This window comes from Thermobia domestica, chromosome 2 (assembly GCF_964235325.1).
Source record: "Thermobia domestica chromosome 2, izTheDome1.hap1.1, whole genome shotgun sequence".
Taxonomy (NCBI): domain Eukaryota; kingdom Metazoa; phylum Arthropoda; class Insecta; order Zygentoma; family Lepismatidae; genus Thermobia; species Thermobia domestica.
In genome coordinates this window covers 89,132,357-89,154,724 of record NC_137455.1, presented here as the reverse complement: position 1 = coordinate 89,154,724, position 22,368 = coordinate 89,132,357, and the positions used below count along the sequence as shown (strand labels likewise).

Sequence of the window (22,368 nt, the reverse complement as noted above, 5' to 3'; positions counted from 1 at the left end):
AATTAAGAGGTAGCGAACTCCGTATAGAAAGCCAGACATAGTGGCGCCGGAAGTCGACATACTGTCTACGCATCATCCAGTTGAGTGTGGAGCATCTGGCCGACCATAACTTCTCATGGGTTGTAGCACCAGGGAGTTAAGCCAACTATACAATCTATTAGTATGTGAAGTGCACTAATATAGTATTCCTAACGATGAAAGAAAAACGATATTTTTGATATTACTCACCAAGTAATTCTTGTATTTTATAGCAATGTCTGGAGAAGGTGCAACGGTTCTTGTGACAGGAGGTGCAGGGTTTGTGGGTTCTCACACTGTTCTTATTCTACTCACTGAAGGGTATAAGGTGGTGGTAGTAGACAATTTGGTAAATGCTGTCAAAGGTGAGAGGTAGTACTTAGAGGCGTATGGTAGTATTGTATTTAATGCATGCAAATTCACAGCTCTATCAACACAGTCTAAACACAATATTTCGAAATATATGTACATTAATTATTGGTGTGTGGTATATTATTTCCCAATTGATATTTTTTTAGGATATAGTATAGAAAAAAGTACTATAGTTACCTATATTATATTGTGTCATTACTTTTCGAGATCTAACCATAAAATTCTGTCGACGCTAGTGTACTTTTCTGGTTTCATTGATTTGAACCCATCATAATAATCTCTCTTTGGATACTGTAGACATAGTGCAAGATAACTTTGCACTTTAAAACCGTTGCTTTCCTACTGAGTCAGATGAAAAAAGGAGGAGATCGTTGAATACTACGCATGCGCAAGACGTGTTGCCAACTGCGATTATTCGAACTTGTCAGTAGTAAGTCGTTTATATGCCTTACGTCGAAAGAGCAAATCTAGTGTGTTCAGTTTCTCTTTCGAAGTTCGTGGCTAGTGATGCCATGTTTGTCGTGAATAGGAATTACGCAGTTCATTTCGTTCTTCTCTACACAGAGAGAGAAGGAAAAATGCTCCATAACTATAAATATGCTATCGCATAGAGTATGAATTAAGCTGCTTTTTTTTCTTTTCTTTTTTTCTTTCTTTTTTCTTTTTTCTTTTTTTTTTACAATTATCATGTGACATTTCTATTATCATTTTACTATGATCAAAATATTTTACCTTCCGTAGTCATAGTTTTAATTAACCAAAGTACAAGAGAATTTGAAATCAGTTACTAAAATAAAAGAATAACAGAATGCATCAAATATCTGAACGTGCCGACATAAAAAAGATAAAGAAGTGTTCATACAAATAGCTCCATACAATCCCAGACATTTACACATAATCGAATAGATACACGTAAAATTTTAAAGTAATTTTTACAAAACACAAGGATTCAGTTTTATATCCATCTTTAACCGTTGGCTCATTCTTCCGATACTTACCGAACTTTTTTTTGGCTGGGTTTCATATTGAAAATTAGCTGTTTGTTTCTATGTATACGTTTTACAATCTACTACGCATATTTAGAATGATACATACGAATTATGAATAACACTGAATATTTCAGATTCATAGTGAATATTTATTAAAGTTGGCAACGCTAAGGAGTTCACTTACCTGCCTGTCAAATCTCAGTCACGTGGCAGCCAAATCGTGAAGGACATTACGTCACCCAAGTGCAAAGTTGTAACGCGCTATGTCTACATGCTTCCAACGAATGTTCCATATTTTAAATTTCTTTTGCAAGTTTATGTAAAACAAAACAAAATTGCAACTTAATCGTCACAACACAAATTTAACACAGTGTAGATGTTAACATTCTGTAGCGCTTCTATCCTTGTTGTGATATTTTGAAATTGACTGTCAGGTTCCGAATATCCTATGCTATTTGTAAGTAACATGATGCATAATATACTTATATATTTGGAATATCAACAAAATTATTTACTATAATATAAATATTCCTATTAAAATTATTCGGGATGAATAATTTTTATTACAATCTATATACCGTATAATGGTAAGTAATTATGTTTCCACAGTCCCATTTCATGTACTTCCATAGCTCAAAATGAAGAAATTGACATTACTTGCACAAATACAAATATTTGAATGTTTTAAGTAACACGCACCTATAATGTGCCCTGTGAATCCTAAAAGGATTTTTGTATTCCTATTATAATTTCGGAATATAAAAATTATTTTAAGATTATCAGTGCACGTCAGAGTTGAGTGTTAGTTAATTAACAAAATGTTCCAAGTTGTATATATGATAAAGTATTTGAATGGTTTGTTTGCATTTCATTTAGACTAATTCCTATTGATATGCTGTGTTTGAAATGTAAGAAATATTATAGCATTTAAAGTAATATTTGATTGACAGAGAAAATTGGTTTTTACATAATTATTTTTAAACTAAATTGCTTTTACAATGTTCTGAAACATGTAATAGGAGAAAAGACTCGGCACTAGAGTGGTAAAGTTACTCATAAAGCGCATAGTATGATAGAGGTATGGGTTTTTAATTCAAGATTTCTATTTGTTACTAATTAGAGAATTTTTTTTCTCAAAATGCACGTATGACATTAGGTAGGCTTTGCACACTTTTATAACCAAGCTTCTGAAGTTCGCATGAGGATTGACCGCTTTGTAAATAACGCTGTATTATATAAAATTCATACTTGTAAGTTTTTCCGATAATATTAAATGTGACATACATTTACATATAAACTGAAAATAATGTTTGACATATTTAGTTAAATGCACAGAAAGTTTTAATTTTGTACCTACTTTTATTCAGTTTGTTTCTGCTCTATTAACACACAATACGGTACTTTTAGGAAAGGGAGACAAACCTGTTTCTATTGAAAGAATCGAAAAGCTTGCTGCAAAGGAAGTGACATTTTATGATACTAATCTCTTAGATAAAGATGACCTACGAAAAGTTTTTGCTAAGGTAAGTTTAAAACAGAATGTTAATATCTCGTTGTTTGTATTACATGCTAAAGCCGAAGGTATCAAATAATAATAAACTTTACTAAAGACTGTAAAGAGAATCACGCAAAACGTGGACATGAGTGAATGGGCTTGCATTTATAAGGAGTAAGAAATCTAAACATTTTCGACTTATACCCTTAACTCCTTCATGTATTGAGATTTGCACAGTGCCGTGCCGTGGGTGGGGAGCGGGGCGACGACTTTGGGCGCAAAATTCGGAAGGAAAACAAAGGAAAGTAAAAAAAGAGAGGAAAAATGTTACTCATATTAGGAAAATGCATGTGCACACATATAAAATGGAAGGAAAAAAGTAATAAAAAGTGCTCAAAATCGAGGAAAAACAGGGTTTATTTCTGAAAAGTTTCTTATGCTTCGCGCTAAAATATTTCTAAACTGACAACACCGACATTTTTGTTATCTTTTTTCTACCTTTTGTTTTTAAAGTTAAATGTCTATAAGGAGTTTATCTAGTTTATATTTTGATGTGCCATATCGAATCATTTCGTTCGTATGTATGTGTGCGTCTTGTCTTAATTCATATAAATGTCATGTTTTAAGCATGAGCGGATTAGGGGTGTCTGCTGCGGGGCGATTCTTCTGGGGGTTTGGAATACTCCTCAGTCGAATGGGGGGTCCGGGAGCTTTTCCGCAGGAAATTGTTAATATAAAAACTCGGCTTTTCAGCATTTTGGTGCATAATTCTCTACATTACAACAGAAGGGGATATTTTAATTTTTTTCAGAAAGTTGTTGGCGAAGGATCAAAGTCCCACTGCCCGTAACAAAAGAGAAGCTCTTCAGTAGTTTTCAGTCATTATATAAATAGAAGTGCAATCTTTTAGGTAACATACCCTCACTGTATTTCAACATTTAGATAGTCGGTATGTCGAGTTAAACATACCGCCTCTGCTTTTCTTCTACTTCGGACACTGTATATATATATATATATATATATATATATATATATATATATATATATATATATATATATATATATATATATATATATATATATATCTTGATACGCTCTTGTAACTTTTAAACTAATAGAAAAAAAAAAAAACGCCGAAATCTTGCACCATGCAAATATCAGCAGGGGAGGGGTATTATTTAGCATACTCTGTAATACCAGAAGATTAACAGTGTTGTTAACCAAACACAAAGTTTTTTTTTTTTCAAAGCTACTACGTCAGATTGTTATACGTTTTAAATCTACATGTAAAACCGAAACTTATGATTTTACACTCTTTATTCAGTGTTAGAAACTAAGGACGTTACACTGTCTCAAATATCCAAATTTTGGTGACCTCTAAAGCAGTAGTAACGCAAATAAGACAGATGGGGCAATGCATATCTAAAGTGCTATAATGTCTAATACTGTGATCATGATTGACGCAATTCGAATGAATACGAACAACGTTATAAGGGATTGAAAATTAAACATTTTTCAATAGCCTTTATTTCAATATATATATATATTAGTTAAGTACATCATCCAATTAAGTAATTGGTTTTTAATAGATTTAAAGATTACAGTGCCGCTTATAGAAATTTGATATCTCTGTCTGGATATATTATAAAAATGTTAAAGTTTGCAATACGCTTTAAAATTATGTAATTCTGTGATCTTGTTTTAATTACATCTACCAAAAACTTTCGTTGTAATGTTATAGATGCAAAGTAAATTAACAATTGTGTCAAAAAGTTCTCACAAATATGGTATTTTGAGCACTATATCAAATTTTACCATTTTTTTCATCTCTCTCTCGAATTGCTTGAGATATCAAATTGCTGTAAACAGCATTTTAATATTTATGTCTATTGGAAACCACATACTTAATTGGATGTAATATTTGTCTGAACACTTTCTTTTAAAATAAAGTCCTTTGAAAAATGTCAAATTTTTAATTGCTTGTAATTTTGTTTCTATTTGTTTGAAATATGTCATATAATGACTGTAGCATTCGATACTAAGGGACTTTTGATGTGCATTACCCTGCCCCTCTTACTTGTGTTATTGCTGTTATAAACTCTCCAAAATTTGGATGTTTGTGATACTGTAGCATCTTGAGTCTGCAACACTATATGCTTGTTGCAACAGATCTCAATAAGATAATGTTCTTCTTGTTTAAACATTGTTACTAAAATAATGTTGTATTTTAGGGTTGTAATAATTAATGTTATAACTAAAGTTAAAAAAGTGAGTCTGTACTTCCAAAAGTGTGTATCATTAAATAATTTCTTTAAATAAATGTTATTAATTACGTTTGTATGAGTTTTACTACTTACTAATAAGATCAAAAGTATAATTGCATATCCTATATTGACCTAGCAAGGTAAAATTTGCCAGCAGTATTTACTTTTGTTAATAATGTTGTTCTGAAATATTACGTTATATGTTTTATGTAATACTATTATTAATTAATTAAATAATCTTTTATATAGCACCAAGTTGATTGTGTGATCCATTTCGCAGCACTGAAAGCTGTAGGAGAATCGTGCCAAATTCCGTTGACGTATTACAGGAATAATGTTGGAGGAACGTTAACATTGCTAGAGGTGACTTTTCTCTTTGATATTGTGGGAAGGTTTATCACATGTTTTAAATTTATTTTATCAATATATAAATTTATTATGAATAATGGTTTACTACTGCTGGAGAAATAATACAGGGCCAGTAAAGTCAGTATTTTTAAAGTAAGCCACTAAAATCAGTATTTCAAGCTTTTTGGAGCAGTAAAGGAAAAATTTTCACTTACTAAAGAGTAATTTAAATGATTCGCGTGATCTGAGTGCAATGATAAGGCATAATCATAACTAATGGTTTGTTTAGGTGTTCGATATATTGTCGATTTACAACTATCTAGCAGCACACTTAAATAATTTGGTGGCCCAGAAAAGTTGTACCATAGACTGCATCCATGAACGTATTATATAAATTATAAGTATGATTATAATGGCAATGGTTGAAAATAATTGACACTGGTAAAATTAGCCACAAATAGCGCAATAGTCATAGCAACTTAATTGCATTTGGCTTGGATAACATTTGCAACTACATAGCAGCTGTTTACCTGCATTTCATAATACTTACCACGTATTTGGTTTGCGCAGAAGTATTAACAGTTCTATGAATGTCTATGAATAGTCACCTATATGAGCACCTTTAAATAATCACTTGGCACTATTGAATAGCACATACTAAATAAGCACGAAATGTGCGAATAAACAACACCAGAAAAATATTAAATGAAATACTGTTTTCGCTGTTTTGTCCCATTCCTTCCTACTTCATCATCTCCAAGTCATCCCTACGTAGACATTTTCACTTGTAGTAAAGATCATATCTTCAAACAACATGCAACCAGCACAACGGTGACTTATTATAAATAGACTATTATAACGTAACTTTCAACTTGTCTATAAAGCATACGTGTACTCACGTTGTATCGAAAGCTTATATTACGCATTAGACATAATAATTACCTGGGATGGATTAAATGTATTTTTTATCTCACAAACTGCTATGTGTCAACAAATAAGCAGACATGTTTGTAGCAACCTCCAGTGTTCCTAACTTAATTCGGAGTTACCAAATAAATGACGCAAAGATAGTGACGCGAGAAAAACTTTCACTGTTCCACTTCTCCCAGTGGCACATTCCTCTCACTTCTTCCGTAAACACAACATATGGTAATTGATACTTTGGGTGGATAGACCTCATAAAGGTGTTACAAAAGAATTGAGTAAAGAGCATGAAAATAATAAATTAACTTCCTTGCGTCAACCACGAGAGAAGTATCTGCTAGTTGTAAGCATATTTTCAACAAGTCATCTATATTTACTAAGCCTCTATTGAAACATTTAAAGTGTTTGAACCCTTAAGAAAGAAAGAAAGGGGAAAACTGGAAGAAAATTGTGAAATATAGTAAAGATTTGCCTATCCCTTACGAAGACGTATTTGTAGATAGTGCAAACTATTAACTTGTATAGGCTATTAAACAGCTGTTACAGTAAATATCAAGAGAGACAGTTTTCTTGTTTAAAATCCTTGGTTTTTTTGTCAGTATTTTCATATTTTGTTAATAAATTCGGCCCACGGTAGCTTAGTGGTAGAGCATTCACCTCTAGTGAATGGGAGTCCCTGGTTCGATTCCAGCTTGCGTCATGTGTACTTTGTCGTGGACAAACACCGTGTGCATAGGTTTTTTCAGAGTTCTCCCGTTTTCTCCCACTTTATTCATTCCACCAGTCAATTCATTTCTCATCATCACCGTCTCCTTTAGCCTAGCCGACATAACGTGTGACGTAAAACTGAAAGACTCCATTTCATTTAATGTTAATAAATTCCATGGGCGGAGTTAGGACATGGGGCATAAATTCCATGTCTGCTGGAGGGGGGCAGACCTTTTGTCTTTTGGGGGGCACGGTAAACACAAATGAGAATTGAAGGATTTTATAAGTGGCATTTTTTTTTTTTTCCAAAAACTTGGGAGGCAATGCCCCCGATAACTCCGTCCATGTTAAATTCTATGAAATCTTTACAGCTGATTTCCCGAAAGCAGAATGGGGCACTCCGCGGAACTCACGGACTTCGAACGTGGTCAGGTGATTTTGTGTCACTTGTGTCAGAAGTCTGTACGCTGTCCACACTTCTAAACATCCCTAGGTCCACTGTGTCTAGTGTGATAGTGAAGAAATAATAAACACTTCTGACCAGAGTATATACACTTGTTTATTAAAAACTAAATTCCAGTGTAACAGTTTCAACAACGTAACGTTGTCTTCATTAGACACTAACTCACTAACTGAGTTAGTGTCTGATGAAGACAACGTTACGTTGTTGAAACTGTTACACTGGAATTTAGTTTTTAATAAACAAGTGTATATACTCTGGTCAGAAGTGTTTATTATTTCTTTAGTGAGTTCCAGAGTCGTGATGGATAGAGTTGCATGTGATAGTGAAGTAGAAACGTGAAGGGACACGTACAGCACAAAAGCGTACAGACGGACCTCGTCTGTTGACTGACAGAGACCGCCGACAGTTGAAGAGGGTCGTAAAGTGTAATAGGCAGTCATTTATCCAGACCATCACACAGGAATTCCAGACTACATTAGGATCCACTCCAAGTACTATGACAGTTAGGCGTGAGGTGAGGAAACTTGGATTTCATGGTCGAGCGGCTGCTCATAAGCCACACATCACGCAGGTAAATGCCAAACGACGGCTCGCTTGCTGTAAGGAGCGTAAACATTGGACGATTGAGCAGTGGAAAAACGTTGTGTGGAGTGACGAATCACGGTACACAATGTGGTGATCCGATGACAGGGTGTGGGTATGGCGAATGCCTGGTGAACGTCATCTGTCAGCGTGTGTAGTGCCAACAATAAAATTCGGAGGTGGTAGTGTTATGGTGTGGTCGTGTTTTTCTTGCAAGGGGCTTGCACCCCTTGTTGTTTTGCGTGGCACTCTCACAGCGCAGGCCTACATTGATGTTTTAAGCACCTTCTTACTTCCCACTGTTGAAGAGCAATTCAGGGATGGCGATTGCATCTTTCAACACGATCGAGCATCTGCTGATACTGCACGGCCTGTGGCGGAGTGGTTACATGACCATAACATCCCTGTAATAGACTGGCCTGCACAGAATCCTGACTTGAATCCTATATAACACCTTTGGGATGTTTTGAAACGCTGACTTTGTGTCAGGCCTCACCGACCTACATTGATACCTTTCCTCAGTTCATCACTCCGTGAAGAATGGGCTGCCATTCTTCAAGAAACCTTCCAGCACCTGATTGAAAGTATGCCTGCGAGAGTGGAAGCTGTCATCACGGCTAAGGGTAAGCCAACACCATATTGAGTTCCAGCAGTACCGATGGAAGACTCCACGAACTTGTAAGTCATTTCCAGCCAGGTGTCCAGATACTTTTGACCACATAGTGTGTATATATATATATATATCAAAACTAGTTTGCACCCCTGAATAACGTCTTAATTTTGAAATTTCCAAAAGTATTCTGTGGCATTGTGATTCTACAAAGAGAAAGGTGATAGCATTAAGTAAAACGTATCTGTAAGATCATAAATAGTCTTAATCGGCAGCAATAGCTCATATATTCCATGGTAATAGAACCGTTGTCACCGATAACAATACTATGATGTCTTCGTGAATAGGGCTTTTATATCACAACGAAAGAAACATTCGAAACTCGTTATTTTGAAAGTGGCTCTAACGATTTTCATAAAATTTTGACAAACTATTTTAGGAGCATTTCTAGCGCATAATTTTAGGATGTCAAAATTTTAGTTTAAAAGCAGCTCTTAATTTAGTTTAAAATTTTAGTTTAAAAGCAGCTCGATCGCAATGAAATTTTGTAAAAGTACCTTTTCGAGTATAAAGAAAACAATTTACCTTAGTTTCAGCTTTCAAAAAATTAACTTGGCGGTATATTAAGCACTTCATGGGAAATATTAAAATTTTAACTTGGAAACAGATCAAACGAGCTTCATAAAATCAAGAAGTCCGTTATGATTGATTTGCAGTGTTTCATTGTGCATGTTTTTTGTTAAGTTTCATTTCATCCACTATTTTTCAATTAAAGCTTGAAACGGCGGGAAATGTAAAAGAATACTTCCTTTCACTTCTCTTGCTTTAAATGGATTCCTTAGACATCCTGAATTGTTATTATCCTGGCACATGTCCAAATAATTGCGTGTAGATTGATAATATGCGTACAATTCGACATGCCATTAAAACGATTTTTTATGCAAAAAAAAAAAAACACTTACCAGTCAGTGACGACGCTAGAGGGGACAAGGAGGCTAATGGCATTGCCTACCCTGCCGACTGTCTCCCAGGAAAGTTGTGTTGTAATATAGGCCAAGCAATAAAATATTGTTTTTGGTATTTAAAAAATTTGGCCCCAAGAAACTGTGTCTGCCCCTCTATTTGCTTTTCCTCAAATTAAAGCTAGCGTCGTCATTGGCGCCAATGTATGCTAAAGTACAGAATTTAGTATAATATAGTAGGATGGGGTAGGGTAGATTAGTATAGGAAGGTCGAATGTCTGAGTATCCCGGGTTCGATCCCCAATAGGAGCACTCGATCGAGAAGGTGTAGCAGCTTTTTTAGGTCAACTATCTTGAGTGAAGTTTTCCTCATTCACACCAGCCAAAGAAACGGTATTGTGCCTAATACAGGTTTCAGGTCCGCTACCTTCCTTTCCCCTTTCCCGGATAATGTTCTCGCCGAGAGACATTATCTTTCATACCCGTGACGGGCTTAAGGCCATAGATCCCGACAATACCTAGAAATATGCATAAATAAATAAATAATAAATCGAGCGTCTGCTTAAAGTAGTAGAGTAGATTAGGTTAGGTTAGTAGGATTGTTAGATTATATTGTAGGTTAGTACTTGTATGTTGCTTCAATGTGAGTTTCACAGTAATACGTATTCCTATAGCACTTGTAATGGTTTTACAGTAGTAGTGCTTTAATTGTAAACGTAAAATGCAGCTTTTGTACACTATGCCGAAGTACTCCGCCACCAGAAAATAATGTCTAGTACAGTTATCTTTCATATGCACTAGCTCATTTTAACCGTAAGTTATCATTTTATGATGAACGATTGTAAACCCGTTAGAAAATCTGTTTGAGAACTTTTAACTGGTTGGTTATTTACAGTTAGGTTATAATAATTAATCTTATTACCCTTTCAAGATATAGCATACATGTCATTCAGTTTTTATTTTCCCGTGCATAAATAAATAATTCATTTGCCCTTTATGATTTCTATGAATTAAAACCAAGGTACGAATTAAAAGACATATGATTCTGGCTGAATGTGAAGAGGTGTAACTAGAGAATTGGCTGGGGTGAAATTTAATCTCCTAGATGCTACTGGAATTATGAACTTTGTATTGTGTCTGTAGATTTGTCTGACTTAATTTTCAATTTTAACTAATTTGAGATTTTTTATTTTGAAAGGAAGCATTTATTCATTTATTTTTATAAATTTAAATTAAAATTTAAAAAAAAATGCTATGTCGAGAATTAGATGGCCCTAGTGGTTATGACGTATGAACCTCGTGACGTCAGACCTCTTAGGCCTTGTATGTTGATGGCTATGAGTAGAACTCAGCGGAACGTGATCCAGAGAAGTTGTACAGTACGTAGGTCATCTCATCGAGAAATAACAGTGAGACGTATGAGCTTATCAGCGTATGACTTCGCGTTCTAAAGTTGAATAACACACCAATTCACAAGCAGTAGCTCTGCGTTTTTCAGTTTATCATGCACACTTTCCAGTTTCTGCGAGTACACAGCTGCATTGATCGTCTGGCCTAATGAAAGCAGGTCGCGATGGACAATACTCCGGGCAGTCCATCAAACAGAAGCATAATGTTCTGTTGATGTAATGGTAATTTAATTTATTAGGGAGTCTGTTTATTTCTGAAATTTCGAGAGTCGGAGTGGTAAAGAACCCACTTTTTGTTCCACTTGCTTCTGGCCAGAAACGGGGTTCATTCTTTGATGAGACAACAAAGAAATAGAACTCATGACACTTTCTGAGCTAAAGTCAACTTCAGGAACCATCGTACCAATTTCCTCCATTTTCCAAGTTGTTAGATGTATTAGCGAGTGATTTCTGCGCTGTTATTGAATGCTTCTCCCAGTGCCTGACAGTTTTGACCGTAATCGATCTCAATAGCCTCCTTCAAAATCTTGTTGCCCATGCCTGGTGAACGCGCCCTACATGTTGGATCCTTTAAGGTTTCATAACCGTTCTTAAATTTGTTAAACTGATGTGTACGTGCGATCTGCTCATTTGCCAGATCGTTATCAAATGACTGACATACGTTTCTCCCCATTTCAGTAATGTTTGTTTTTAGTCTAAAGTCGTAAAGCGTATAGGTTCATATAACGTCGTTAGGGTTTTCCAAGCTTGACCGCTGACACTGATATCCTCGATTAGATATACACACTACATTCAGCAGATCATGAGAGGAAACACTCACTGAAACACTCCCTTGCTTTTTAAATGTATGTAATTTACATTAATACTTAAGCATATATTTTTTTTTCAATATAGATAAGTTTTCAGGCTGAGAATTTGTGTGCTTAAATCGCGAATTGCGCATTTTCTTTCTTTCGTATCAAATACTTTAATTTTACTTAGACTATCGGTGTAAAACTTGAATAAAACCAATTTAAAATTGTGAGTAATGAATAATATGAGGACGACAAGAATCTCCTTTGCTCTATTAATAATACAGGTATCTGGTTATACTGTGTTGCAGCCATTGTCTCGTGGCTCCGTAGTTGCAAATGGTTACCGTTCGCATCTTTCTGTGAGAGCCCAGGTGCGCTTCCTGGTAAAAGCTCGTAGTTCGAATCTCACGTTAATCTGTAAATCACGTCTTATGCTAAAATGTAGCCAACTACAAACAAACAAATAGCCATTCTCTTTGTCCCTACCCTTGCTTTTATCACTGTTATTGCTCTTAATATGAGAAGTATCGTGTAAAAGATCTCACTGCTGTTAGCTACATTCAGGCTTAATTGCCAAGTTCAATACCGAGCTGATGTAAAATGAATTGAAGTCTTTTAGTGTTATATCTTTTAGGCTAAAAAAGACGGGCGATTCATGAAAATGAATGACAATAAAGGAATTGGTGGAATGAGAATGTAAGAAAAACTGGGGAATCCTGAGAAACCCACGCATATGGTCACAATTTCACATGAAGAGGCTATGTTTTGCACCTGCTATTCGTACCAGTTTTCGCATATACCCGAGCTGCAAAACTACGGCACAACCACGGTGAATATCGTGATATATCCTGGTGGGTGAGCCGTTCTATTCTTGAATAGTTGATGAACTGGCATTATCAAGTGGTCTTAGGCATTAAAGTGGCAATCACGAATCTTGTCTGTGGCAGGCTCGAATTTCTTGGGGCTTGATATTTAATTGCCCTTTCACTCTTCATTTATTATCATCTTCTTTAGCTTAAAGTGAGAACAATGTGACGTAAAATTAAAAATTAAATAGTAAATAATGGAAAAGCTAATGCTACCAGTCGTGTTGTATTTACTTCATTTCTTTAAAGAAAGGAGTGTGTAATCTAGACAGATATTAGAGGTTTCCCTTAGTTTTAACTGTCTATTCAACTAGTATTGTTTTAGACTTGTTTCAGGACTTACTAAAAGTATCTCAAGATAAGTTGTACAGGCTTCATTGCATAGAAATTATGAAATTTTCACTTCGTGGAACAGCGTAGGGTGTGAAATCATCTCCGTAGAAGACGAGGTTGTTTACAACCATTTCCGATTGCAAACCTATTCCCACCCTATGGAGAATTCCAACGTTCTGGAAACGCACACTTCATATGTAATTACAGGACCTTATGCCTTTATGAGATTATATGCTGCTTATTGATAATTATCTGGCATTTTTAACTCTTTCGCAAATGTTAAACTCCAACCCAACCCATAATCCAACTGTTTAGCAGTGTTATGCCTGTAGATGTTTAAGAATATTTTGGGTGTTCACCTCTGATAGAAGGGATTCCTGGTTCGATCCCAGTCCAAATGAGTGGTATACAAGTCGAGTTCCGTGGGTTTTCTTGTGGTTCTCGCGTTTCCTTCCACATCATTATTCCACTAATTCTTTCATTATAGTTCATCTTCATTAATCATCTGTCTCGTTTAACGTAAAGGGCACAATCGTGAGATGTAAAACTAGAAGTTTTGTTTCATTTAAGAGTTTTTTTGTCATCAACATTTATTTCTTTTTTCAACAGGTTATGAAGGAACATAATGTTAGAAAGTTCGTATTTTCCTCCTCCGCTACAGTGTATGGAACACCTTCTCATTTGCCAATTAATGAAAGCCATCAAACAGGAGTTGGATGTACTAATCCCTATGGCAGGTCAAAGTATTTTGTAGAAGAAATACTAAAGGATTTGTGTTTAGCTGAAAAGGTTCTTTTTCTTTATGTACTTTTCATGTTATTCTTGTACTGATGTTAATACATGTTTGAGTATTAGAGGCAAGGTTTACTTGCTACGTGAAGCTTGAGGTTAAGTGGTCATTATACACATTAGCCATAACAATGAAGATATCCAACAATCTTCTTTTAAAAGAACAAAATTTTGGGTAATGTTCATTCAATATTTAACATTAAATTTTCAGAAGCTTTATTGTAGGCCTCTTTTAAGTTACGAAATTCAAATCATATACACTTCCAAGATGAAATCGAACCTTCACATAACATAACTTTCTGTTATCTGGTTGCAAGTAGTTGTATTATTATTATTATTATTATTATTAAATTAGTTTATTAGATAAACACAGTAAATACATATTGTATTATATCAACGGTTTTTGAGTTGAGTTGATTTTGAGTTTAACATTCCTTTCAGCAGCGAGGCTAAATGAGATCGGACCTACTAATTAACGTGGAATCCGAACCACATGAGCTTCCGCTGGGAATTGAACCCAGGTCACCACGCCAAAGGCACGTACGCTAACCCTTTAGCCATGAAGGAGCTCAACGGTTTTTGGTTGAATGTGCTTTAGATTTTATAAAAGTTGATCCTCAAGTGTTTGGTTTTCACTTTCTGTGTGCCATCGATTCGCAAAATTAATTAAAACTAAATTTAAAAGTTACAATTTCAGTGAATAATTGTTTCTAGTTTGTAATTTCACAGATATTTAAAATTCTGCTGTTTTTAAAATTTAGAAAATAATAGTAGGGTCTTCGATATGCTGTTTCTAAACAGTAGAAATTTTAGAGTGAAACTTGAATGGAAATGTGGACTCTACTGTTATCGAAAGACACAGATCTGAGATTTAAATATTAAATATCTTGAGACTTACGTGAACTCCATCGTGGAATGAAAATGTATCTTATACTTATGCACTTAAGAATTTTAACAATTATTTCACTTTAAGCTCTGATTTCTAAATATTCTTATACTTTTAACCTTTCGGCTCTCCCCTGAAGCCTTGTTAATAGAGGATAACAATTGAACTAAAAGTAATAAAAACATTTAAGAAAAATAAAGGAATGAACAGGGAACAGCAGTAAAGATACACCTTGTTAATTCCTGCTGGTTATACTTCAAATGGTGGTGCGTCGACTATGTGGAAATTAAAGTAGGGGAAGTAAATAGTTGAAATCAGAAGTTTACTTTACGAAGACACACAGAACTACGTAGAAGATATGTAATTTTGTGATGAAACGATTGTGAAAATGCAACAGTGCGGAAGTAACAGTATCTAAAGAACAAAATGTTCCTTACATTGTCAGAATGGATCACTCTGTATGGAGGTAATGCTTGATGTGTAACCAGCAGCATTGAAAGGTGCATCTTCACTGCACTTCCCTGTAAGTCCATTTCTTTATATTTTCTTGATGTTTTTACATGTATTTTGATTCCTCGTGTACAAGGCTCCAGGATAGAGACGAAAACTTGGAAGTTAAGGGAATTTTCACGAACCAGAATTTAAAGCGAAATTATTTTCATATTATGTATCTGTTGTTTCTTATTTTCTCTTTTAAACTAATCTATTATATAAAAAGGAACTCACCTTGCATCCGTTGCGTCTATTGGATGCAAGGTGAGTTCTGTTCTTTGTTTAAATATGCATCCTAGGGAATCTACAAGTTATAATTATTGATGTATTATCTGTTTGCATGCTTATAGGACTGGGGTGCAATATCATTGCGGTATTTTAATCCTGTTGGCGCTCATGAATCTGGATTGATTGGAGAAGATCCGAAAGGAATTCCAAATAATTTAATGCCGTATATCTCTCAAGTAGCTGTTGGAAAGAGAGATCATTTAAAGGTATACGGGAATGACTATGATACCCCAGATGGTACTGGTACGTATGTAAAATGATAAGTTACTGTTATTTCATTACCTATGTTATTAGATAGTTTCTGAAAATAGTGTTTACACTGTTTGGAGGTAAATAACAGGAAGTGTGAATGTGTTTTGCTGTCATATATGCTTAAGTAATATATGTTCAAAGTGATTACCGTTGGGAGCAATACATCGTCTGGAACGCTGTTGAACAGGTAGACAAATCAGCATATAGTTTTTCGAAAGAACTAAAGCATTAGTAGCTTTCATCATATACTTTATGCTTTAATGTACCATGACTTTGTGACATACACACTGTTTCCTTAAAAAGAAGAAGGGTTCTATAAATCATCTTGTAGACATATCACATCACACTGTTAGTTAAGAAAGATAAACTGCTTGTTCTTGCACATTGTGACGAAGCTTTAACTGCTTTTATTTTTACAGTTGATATAATATACATCTAACTACAGTTTCATGTCAACTTTGAAAATGGAAACATAGCTTCGAAACATTAGCATCAAGAACAGATTCAACAGTTTATAGTTGTAAATTTATTTCTATAGTTGTTATTTGTATTTTGTTACTGATAACATTAAAAACATCCCACTCTGTTAAAAATAAATCCAAGCTGCTATAACGGGTAAAGTGGTTTCAGTGCCTGGTTTGTTGAAATTCCTGTCGATACAGCTTTGCAGCAGAATCCTTTTGATAAAGCATAATATCTTCCAAAGTTGATAAAATATGTGTTCGTTCTGGACTATTTATGTGTTTACTCGTCTGTAGAAATTCACTATAACGCAGTTGTTTGCCAAATTAACAATGTATTATCTGTTACATAAAAAATGCACGTTTTTCGCGCGGGATAGTATCTTTTGAGTATGTCATAGTATCTTACTATGAGGATGAAATCGGTACTCGTTCCTTTCTACCACCTCACGATTTAATTAAATCTTTTAAAGGTTTTAAAAGCTGAATCCCTAATCAAATCGATAAATGGTGTCTCTCTTTGCAGTTTACACAAGACACTATAGAAATATTGTAAATCTTAATAAAAAGAAGAAGAAAACAACGTTCTTTCACAGCGTGAAGCTTACGGTTATTGCCATATATTTATAGAGTAGATGACTTGTGTTATCTTATTCCGTAGCTCATTGCATCCGTGCAGAATTCCCATTCTTGCGGCCCGCGTTCGAATCTTCGTCCTACTTCGTTCTTATTTTTATTTTTTCATTGATCGGGTAGGACTCTAGTAAAACAGGAACATGTGGGTACAGTTTAAGGTGTGATTCGATATTCTGCAAGTACTTATTCGTATATTGTAAAATTTCTTTGGTAGAGCAAATATAGTACTCGGGATTTGTACTTTTATTATAAAAAGTTCCTCTAATACAGAAGTATGTACAATAATAGATTCCTGTAAATACTTTAGGTTGGAGATGTTGTAGGAACTCGATGACCAAGCGTCGTAGGCTTTGAAGTGAGGTAACTCTCTTTGACCAGGCGTCGTGAAAAGGGTTAAGTTTTGTGTGGTTTAGGTGTCCCTCGGTGAGCGGGCGTCGTGAGAGAGAGAAGGAACCCAATGACCGTGCATCTTAGGGCTTTAGGATTAGGTGTCTCTCAATTGACCAAGCGTCGTGAGAGGGTAGGGTAACCCAATGACCAGGCACCTTGGGCTTTAGGTAGTTTGATCTACCTGTGGAGATTGATGCTGGTCGAGTCGTGCATCTTCCTTTTATCCTGTAGTGTCGGCTTCCTTTGGTGATCCTCGTCCTTCCGACTGTTGGCGATGGTGGGCGACTCCTCTTCGGGACCGTCGTCTGTTTGTTTTTATTTACTATTAACACATGTAGTTCACTCGTGGTTATTGCATGACGTGTAGACATGCGGAACCTTACAATATTTATTGTCAAGTGAACAAGATGAAGTAGAATTTTACAAGCGTAAAACTGTTATATATATTTTACTGTTAATAAAAAATATGAATAAGTTTACAGCTCAAAAATAAATTGAATTCTCTTCAATTGTAGTCCATAATTAGCTATGGTCAAGGAGGTGGATTTCAGTTGTTTTGTGTGTGGACAGCTCATTGGTTTTTATCATCTTTTTTTCTGGAATGGAATATATAACTATTTTTTTTTTTCGTTTAGATATAAAATACTCATCTTTAGTTCTTAACAAAACAGAGATCATAGTTCAAAATGTCACTATGGCTTTACGTTTCGTTATATAAAAAATGAAAACAATAATACATTTATACTTGAAAATGTCGAAGATAACATGACAAATATTATGAACAATTCTATAATAGAATTAAGCAATGGTTTGTAATAAAATAAACTTCAATGAAATGCAGGGTATTTGAAGTTATCAAAAATATTTGCCCTTATATACTGTAATAAAAGTTTTTTGAGGAAATAGGGATACTTCACCTTGAAATATACATCTTGAAGAACGCAACACAAGTTTGATGTGCCATGGTTATAATGTCGTTACAAACTGACTAAACTAGCGATAAATCCAGGGAGCATCTCACTGAACCAGCTACTGTTTTCCGATTTTTGTATAAATTAAGGTATCTAACACCGGATTTTTGGTCAAAAGACATTTTTTTCCTTTACATATATTTCAGGGAGAACATGTAACGTCAACATTTCATTAGCAAATGTAGCGACTGATCAAATTGAATAATGCCAAAAGTAGCCTACTTTGCTTGCTAGAACCTATTTTTGGTGGAAGTTCCTGCATTTTTTTCTTTTAGGTGTTTCAACGGTTGTTCTTATACATATATATTTGTCCTGCTTGGCACGAAAATAAGCTTATTATGAAGAAAATGGTCTGTAGAGCTCTTTCTAGAACGTCTATTATTAGTTGTAGTAGTTAATTTGATTTTAGTGTACTATTCAGCAACGAGGCTACATGAGACATGGACTTACAGCTTAACGTGGGATTCGATACAAATGAGCTCCCGGCGAGAATCGATTTTTTTTTTTTAAAGTATCTGACCACAGTCAGTTCTTCTATTATTATACTGGTATTGGGAAGCAGTGATGAAAGTGGTTAAGAATTTCGTGACCTGGAAGCAGTGAGACTTGTGTCCTGGTATGACCGGAACAAACCTGGAGACGATGAAACGTCTTCATACACACGGAGAATTTGTATGATATTGTTAGTAAAACTTACATGATTTCTGCTGGTCTAGTGGCTAGCGCGTGCGTTTTTGGTTCTTGTAGTCTCGGGTTCGATTCCCGTCAAGGGTCAGTTAATATTTTACTTTAACTAAAATTTATTTTCATTAATCATCGGTCTTCCTTAGCCTAAAGGACTTAAACGTTGAGAAAAGTATATGGGAAAATGTTAAAGGCTATACATGCGAAAGTCCGGTGCCAGTGTTTTGTAAGCTATTGACAAAATAATAGAAAGATAGAAAAGAAAATCTCTTGAGAACTGAAACTGAACAATGTTTTGCCATTCATGTTTAGTTTGCTACTAGCATGACACATTAAATTCAATATAATACAAATACTTGACCGTTAATAACATGAAAAATGCTAGGTATTGTTAAAGATTAAACATAACACCTCATTTTTATATCAGTAAAAAACAAATAAATAAATAACAAAACAGTAACAATACTACTGTTTCGTCTATATCTACATAGTATATAAATTTAAAATACGTTGTCTATCATAACGAAAAATGGCTGAACCGTTTGAAATGAATTTTAGTAACATAGTTTAACACCTACCAAGACTGCGTTGTTGTCACGCCATTTTTATTAAAATGCGTATCCTAACAGAGGAGAAGGGGTTAAAAATGTATGCCAAAAATAGAATCTCTCACGTTTGTGAGATGAAATTTGATATATAAAATTCTTATTTAAAACGAGTGTGCACGTATGCGACCGTGTTTAGAAATTTCTGTATTAAGTGAAGAAGAGGGACAATTTTATCATTTTTGCTCAATATTTAAGAATGATAACATTGAGGTTGTGGCTTGTCATCACAGCAAAACGGATGAAACACATGAAATTAACTTTTTAATATACTGGATTTAGTTATCATTATATTGCGAACGGTGATAATGATTAGAAATAATGTAAGTAAAAGGCTAATAGTCACTGCAAGAAACAAACTTTATCTCTAGGAAGTACTTTCGAAGAACATCGTCTTCATCGTCAGCCTAGGCACACTTCGAAAGAAGCTTATTACATTCATAAGAAGAAACCGGCACTCAATTCAAATAAAGGTGACAAATGCCATTTAGAGCAATGCTTTTGCTGCTCATTTTCGCCGTCTGGAAGGTAATAATAATAATAATAATAATAATAATAATAATAATAATAATAATAATAATAATAATAATAATAATAATAATAAAAACAGTAAACAACAGTGAACAGTGACAAGTGAATTGACATATGTCTAATTATAGTGACAAGAAGATTTTTACTTCGTATATTTTAAAAATTCTTTTTATGGTTTAAATCCTTTTTGAAGTGAAGTGTGCCTAGGCTGACAATGAAGACGATGTTCTTCGAAAGTACTTCCTAGAGATAAAGTTTGTTTCTTGCGGTGACTATTAGCCTTTTACTTACATTATTTCTACTGTATTTAGCATTTAGTCCAGTCGGGTTTCTATCATTCATTAACACATATATCATAAGAGGAAGAGATGAACATAAACATCTTATTTTAAAATATGTAATGCCATCTTCTGTTGTCCTTAAAAATTGAGAGGAGAAAGGGACAAGTTCCAAATACCCGGTCAATATGTAAAAATGACATCGTAATTGTCTGTCCGATCATTACATGAAATCGAATGAACCGTTTGAAATGAATATTTGAATACATTTAGTATTTGGAAGAAAATTGTTAGCTGAAGTCCACTGGAAACTTGGAAAAACTTCGATATAATTTAAACGATGGTCAACTATGCCTAAATATAACATTTCAAGTGGAAGTGAACACGAGGAAAGAAGTAATAGCGGATTGAAGTTTAGCATTGGAAGTCATTGAAAAACAGAATGTGATGCGCGCAAACGAGAAAACGTAACATTTTTTTTAAGGATTGAAGACATGATTAAGAGATTATTTACCCCAACCGCTCGGTTATTTCTTATGCGTGTCTGAAGTGTTTAGTTGCGCCCTCAATTCGTGCTGACTGATTGCGGCTACATTAAAATTTGTTTCTTATTGAGTTTCATTACTAACCTTCACTTCTTCCCCATAACTTCTCCTCGTGTGTATTTTCACCTGTTTTTTTTTTTTTTCATTCAGGCATAGTTGATCATTCATTAACACTTTATTTTAAAATATGTAAGGCCATCTTCTGTCCTCCTTATAAATTGAGAGGAAATAGTGTCCAAGTTCGCCAGCGGGCGCCAGCTGACTATTTCCTACAAGGAGAAAGCAGATTTTTGTAAATGAACTTTGGTGTCATCCTTCGCGAGGTCGTAGTTCACATTTAAAGTGTTAATATTACAAACTGGGAGGGTGCAATAGCCAGAAATAGTGGAGAAAAAGCGTCTTAAAGATTCCGACTTGTGCATATCTGATACGACGCGTAAAGTTAACAAGTGACGGCGTGGCAGAGTTAGGAGCATCTACCATTCCCGTGCAAAGGGTCTCGGGTTGGATTCCCGCTTGAATCTTTTTTTTTTTTTTTTTTTTGCTTTAACCAATAAAGTAGCCATAAAATATTAAGTCAGCATATGCTTATAATCCATAAAACAACAGAAATGTTCAAATCAGTTGTAACATTTTTCAATGTTCCATGTTAACTAGCAACAAAATGTAACCTATTCCGTAAATATATTGATATCAGAGTTATAATGTCGTTGTGTAAAAAATGTTGACGCTTCGTGTCTATGGACAATGTGCGAATTACAAGGGGGATAAAGGAGAAATTCCCTTTGGTAATACTGGATGTATGCTATAACCAGCGGCGTCATTTCAGACTTCGCTTGAGGGGAGGCAAGAGTACCACAGACATAAGACTTTCACGTTTTGTACTAGTATATTAAAGGGCCGCGGTGGCTCAATAGTAGAGCGTTCACCTCTGGTACTAGGGGTCCCAGGTTCGATCCCAGCCCCCGCCAAGTGAACTTTGTGGTGGACAAACACCGTGTGTGTGGGTTTTCTCGGGGTTCTCCCGTTTCCTCCCACTTTCTTCATTCCACCATTTCATTCATTACTCATCATCACCGTCTCCTTTAGCCTAACCGGCATAACTGTGGGACGTAAAACTCAAATATTTCATTTCACTAGTATATTAAAGTATATTCATATATTAAATAGATTAAAGTATATTTATTCCTCAAACTCTTGGAGGGCAACTGCCCCCTCCTGCTCTCCCTAAATGACGTCCCTCGTTACAACTGTCATAGTTTCCCATGCTATTGTCGTCCACACGCACAATCCATCCCCCCTTTCAAAAGTCCGGTCAATTCGCACAGTGTTAACAGATATAGACAAGAAGCATCAAGAACATTTTTTTACACAACAACTGTGCTAACCATGATATAACCAGTGGTATCAATATACAACGCGG

The 22,368-nt window shown here is 35.0% G+C and overlaps 1 protein-coding gene across 2 annotated transcripts in view; it reads left to right on the top strand.

Annotated features, from left to right (window-relative positions):
• Positions 1 to 22,368, top strand: part of Gale (UDP-galactose 4'-epimerase) — a 44,896-nt gene that overhangs the window by 12,797 nt on the left and 9,731 nt on the right. Inside the window, exons 2-6 of one of the 2 annotated variants that reach the window (XM_081743820.1) lie at positions 252 to 383; positions 2,787 to 2,902; positions 5,388 to 5,501; positions 13,747 to 13,926; positions 15,655 to 15,835. In XM_081743820.1, coding sequence (XP_081599946.1) covers positions 254 to 383; positions 2,787 to 2,902; positions 5,388 to 5,501; positions 13,747 to 13,926; positions 15,655 to 15,835 — 721 coding nt within the window. In that variant the 5' untranslated portion in view covers positions 252 to 253. The remainder of the gene's footprint in view (positions 1 to 251; positions 384 to 2,786; positions 2,903 to 5,387; positions 5,502 to 13,746; positions 13,927 to 15,654; positions 15,836 to 22,368) is intronic. The other variant, XM_081743823.1, reaches the window with a different exon arrangement.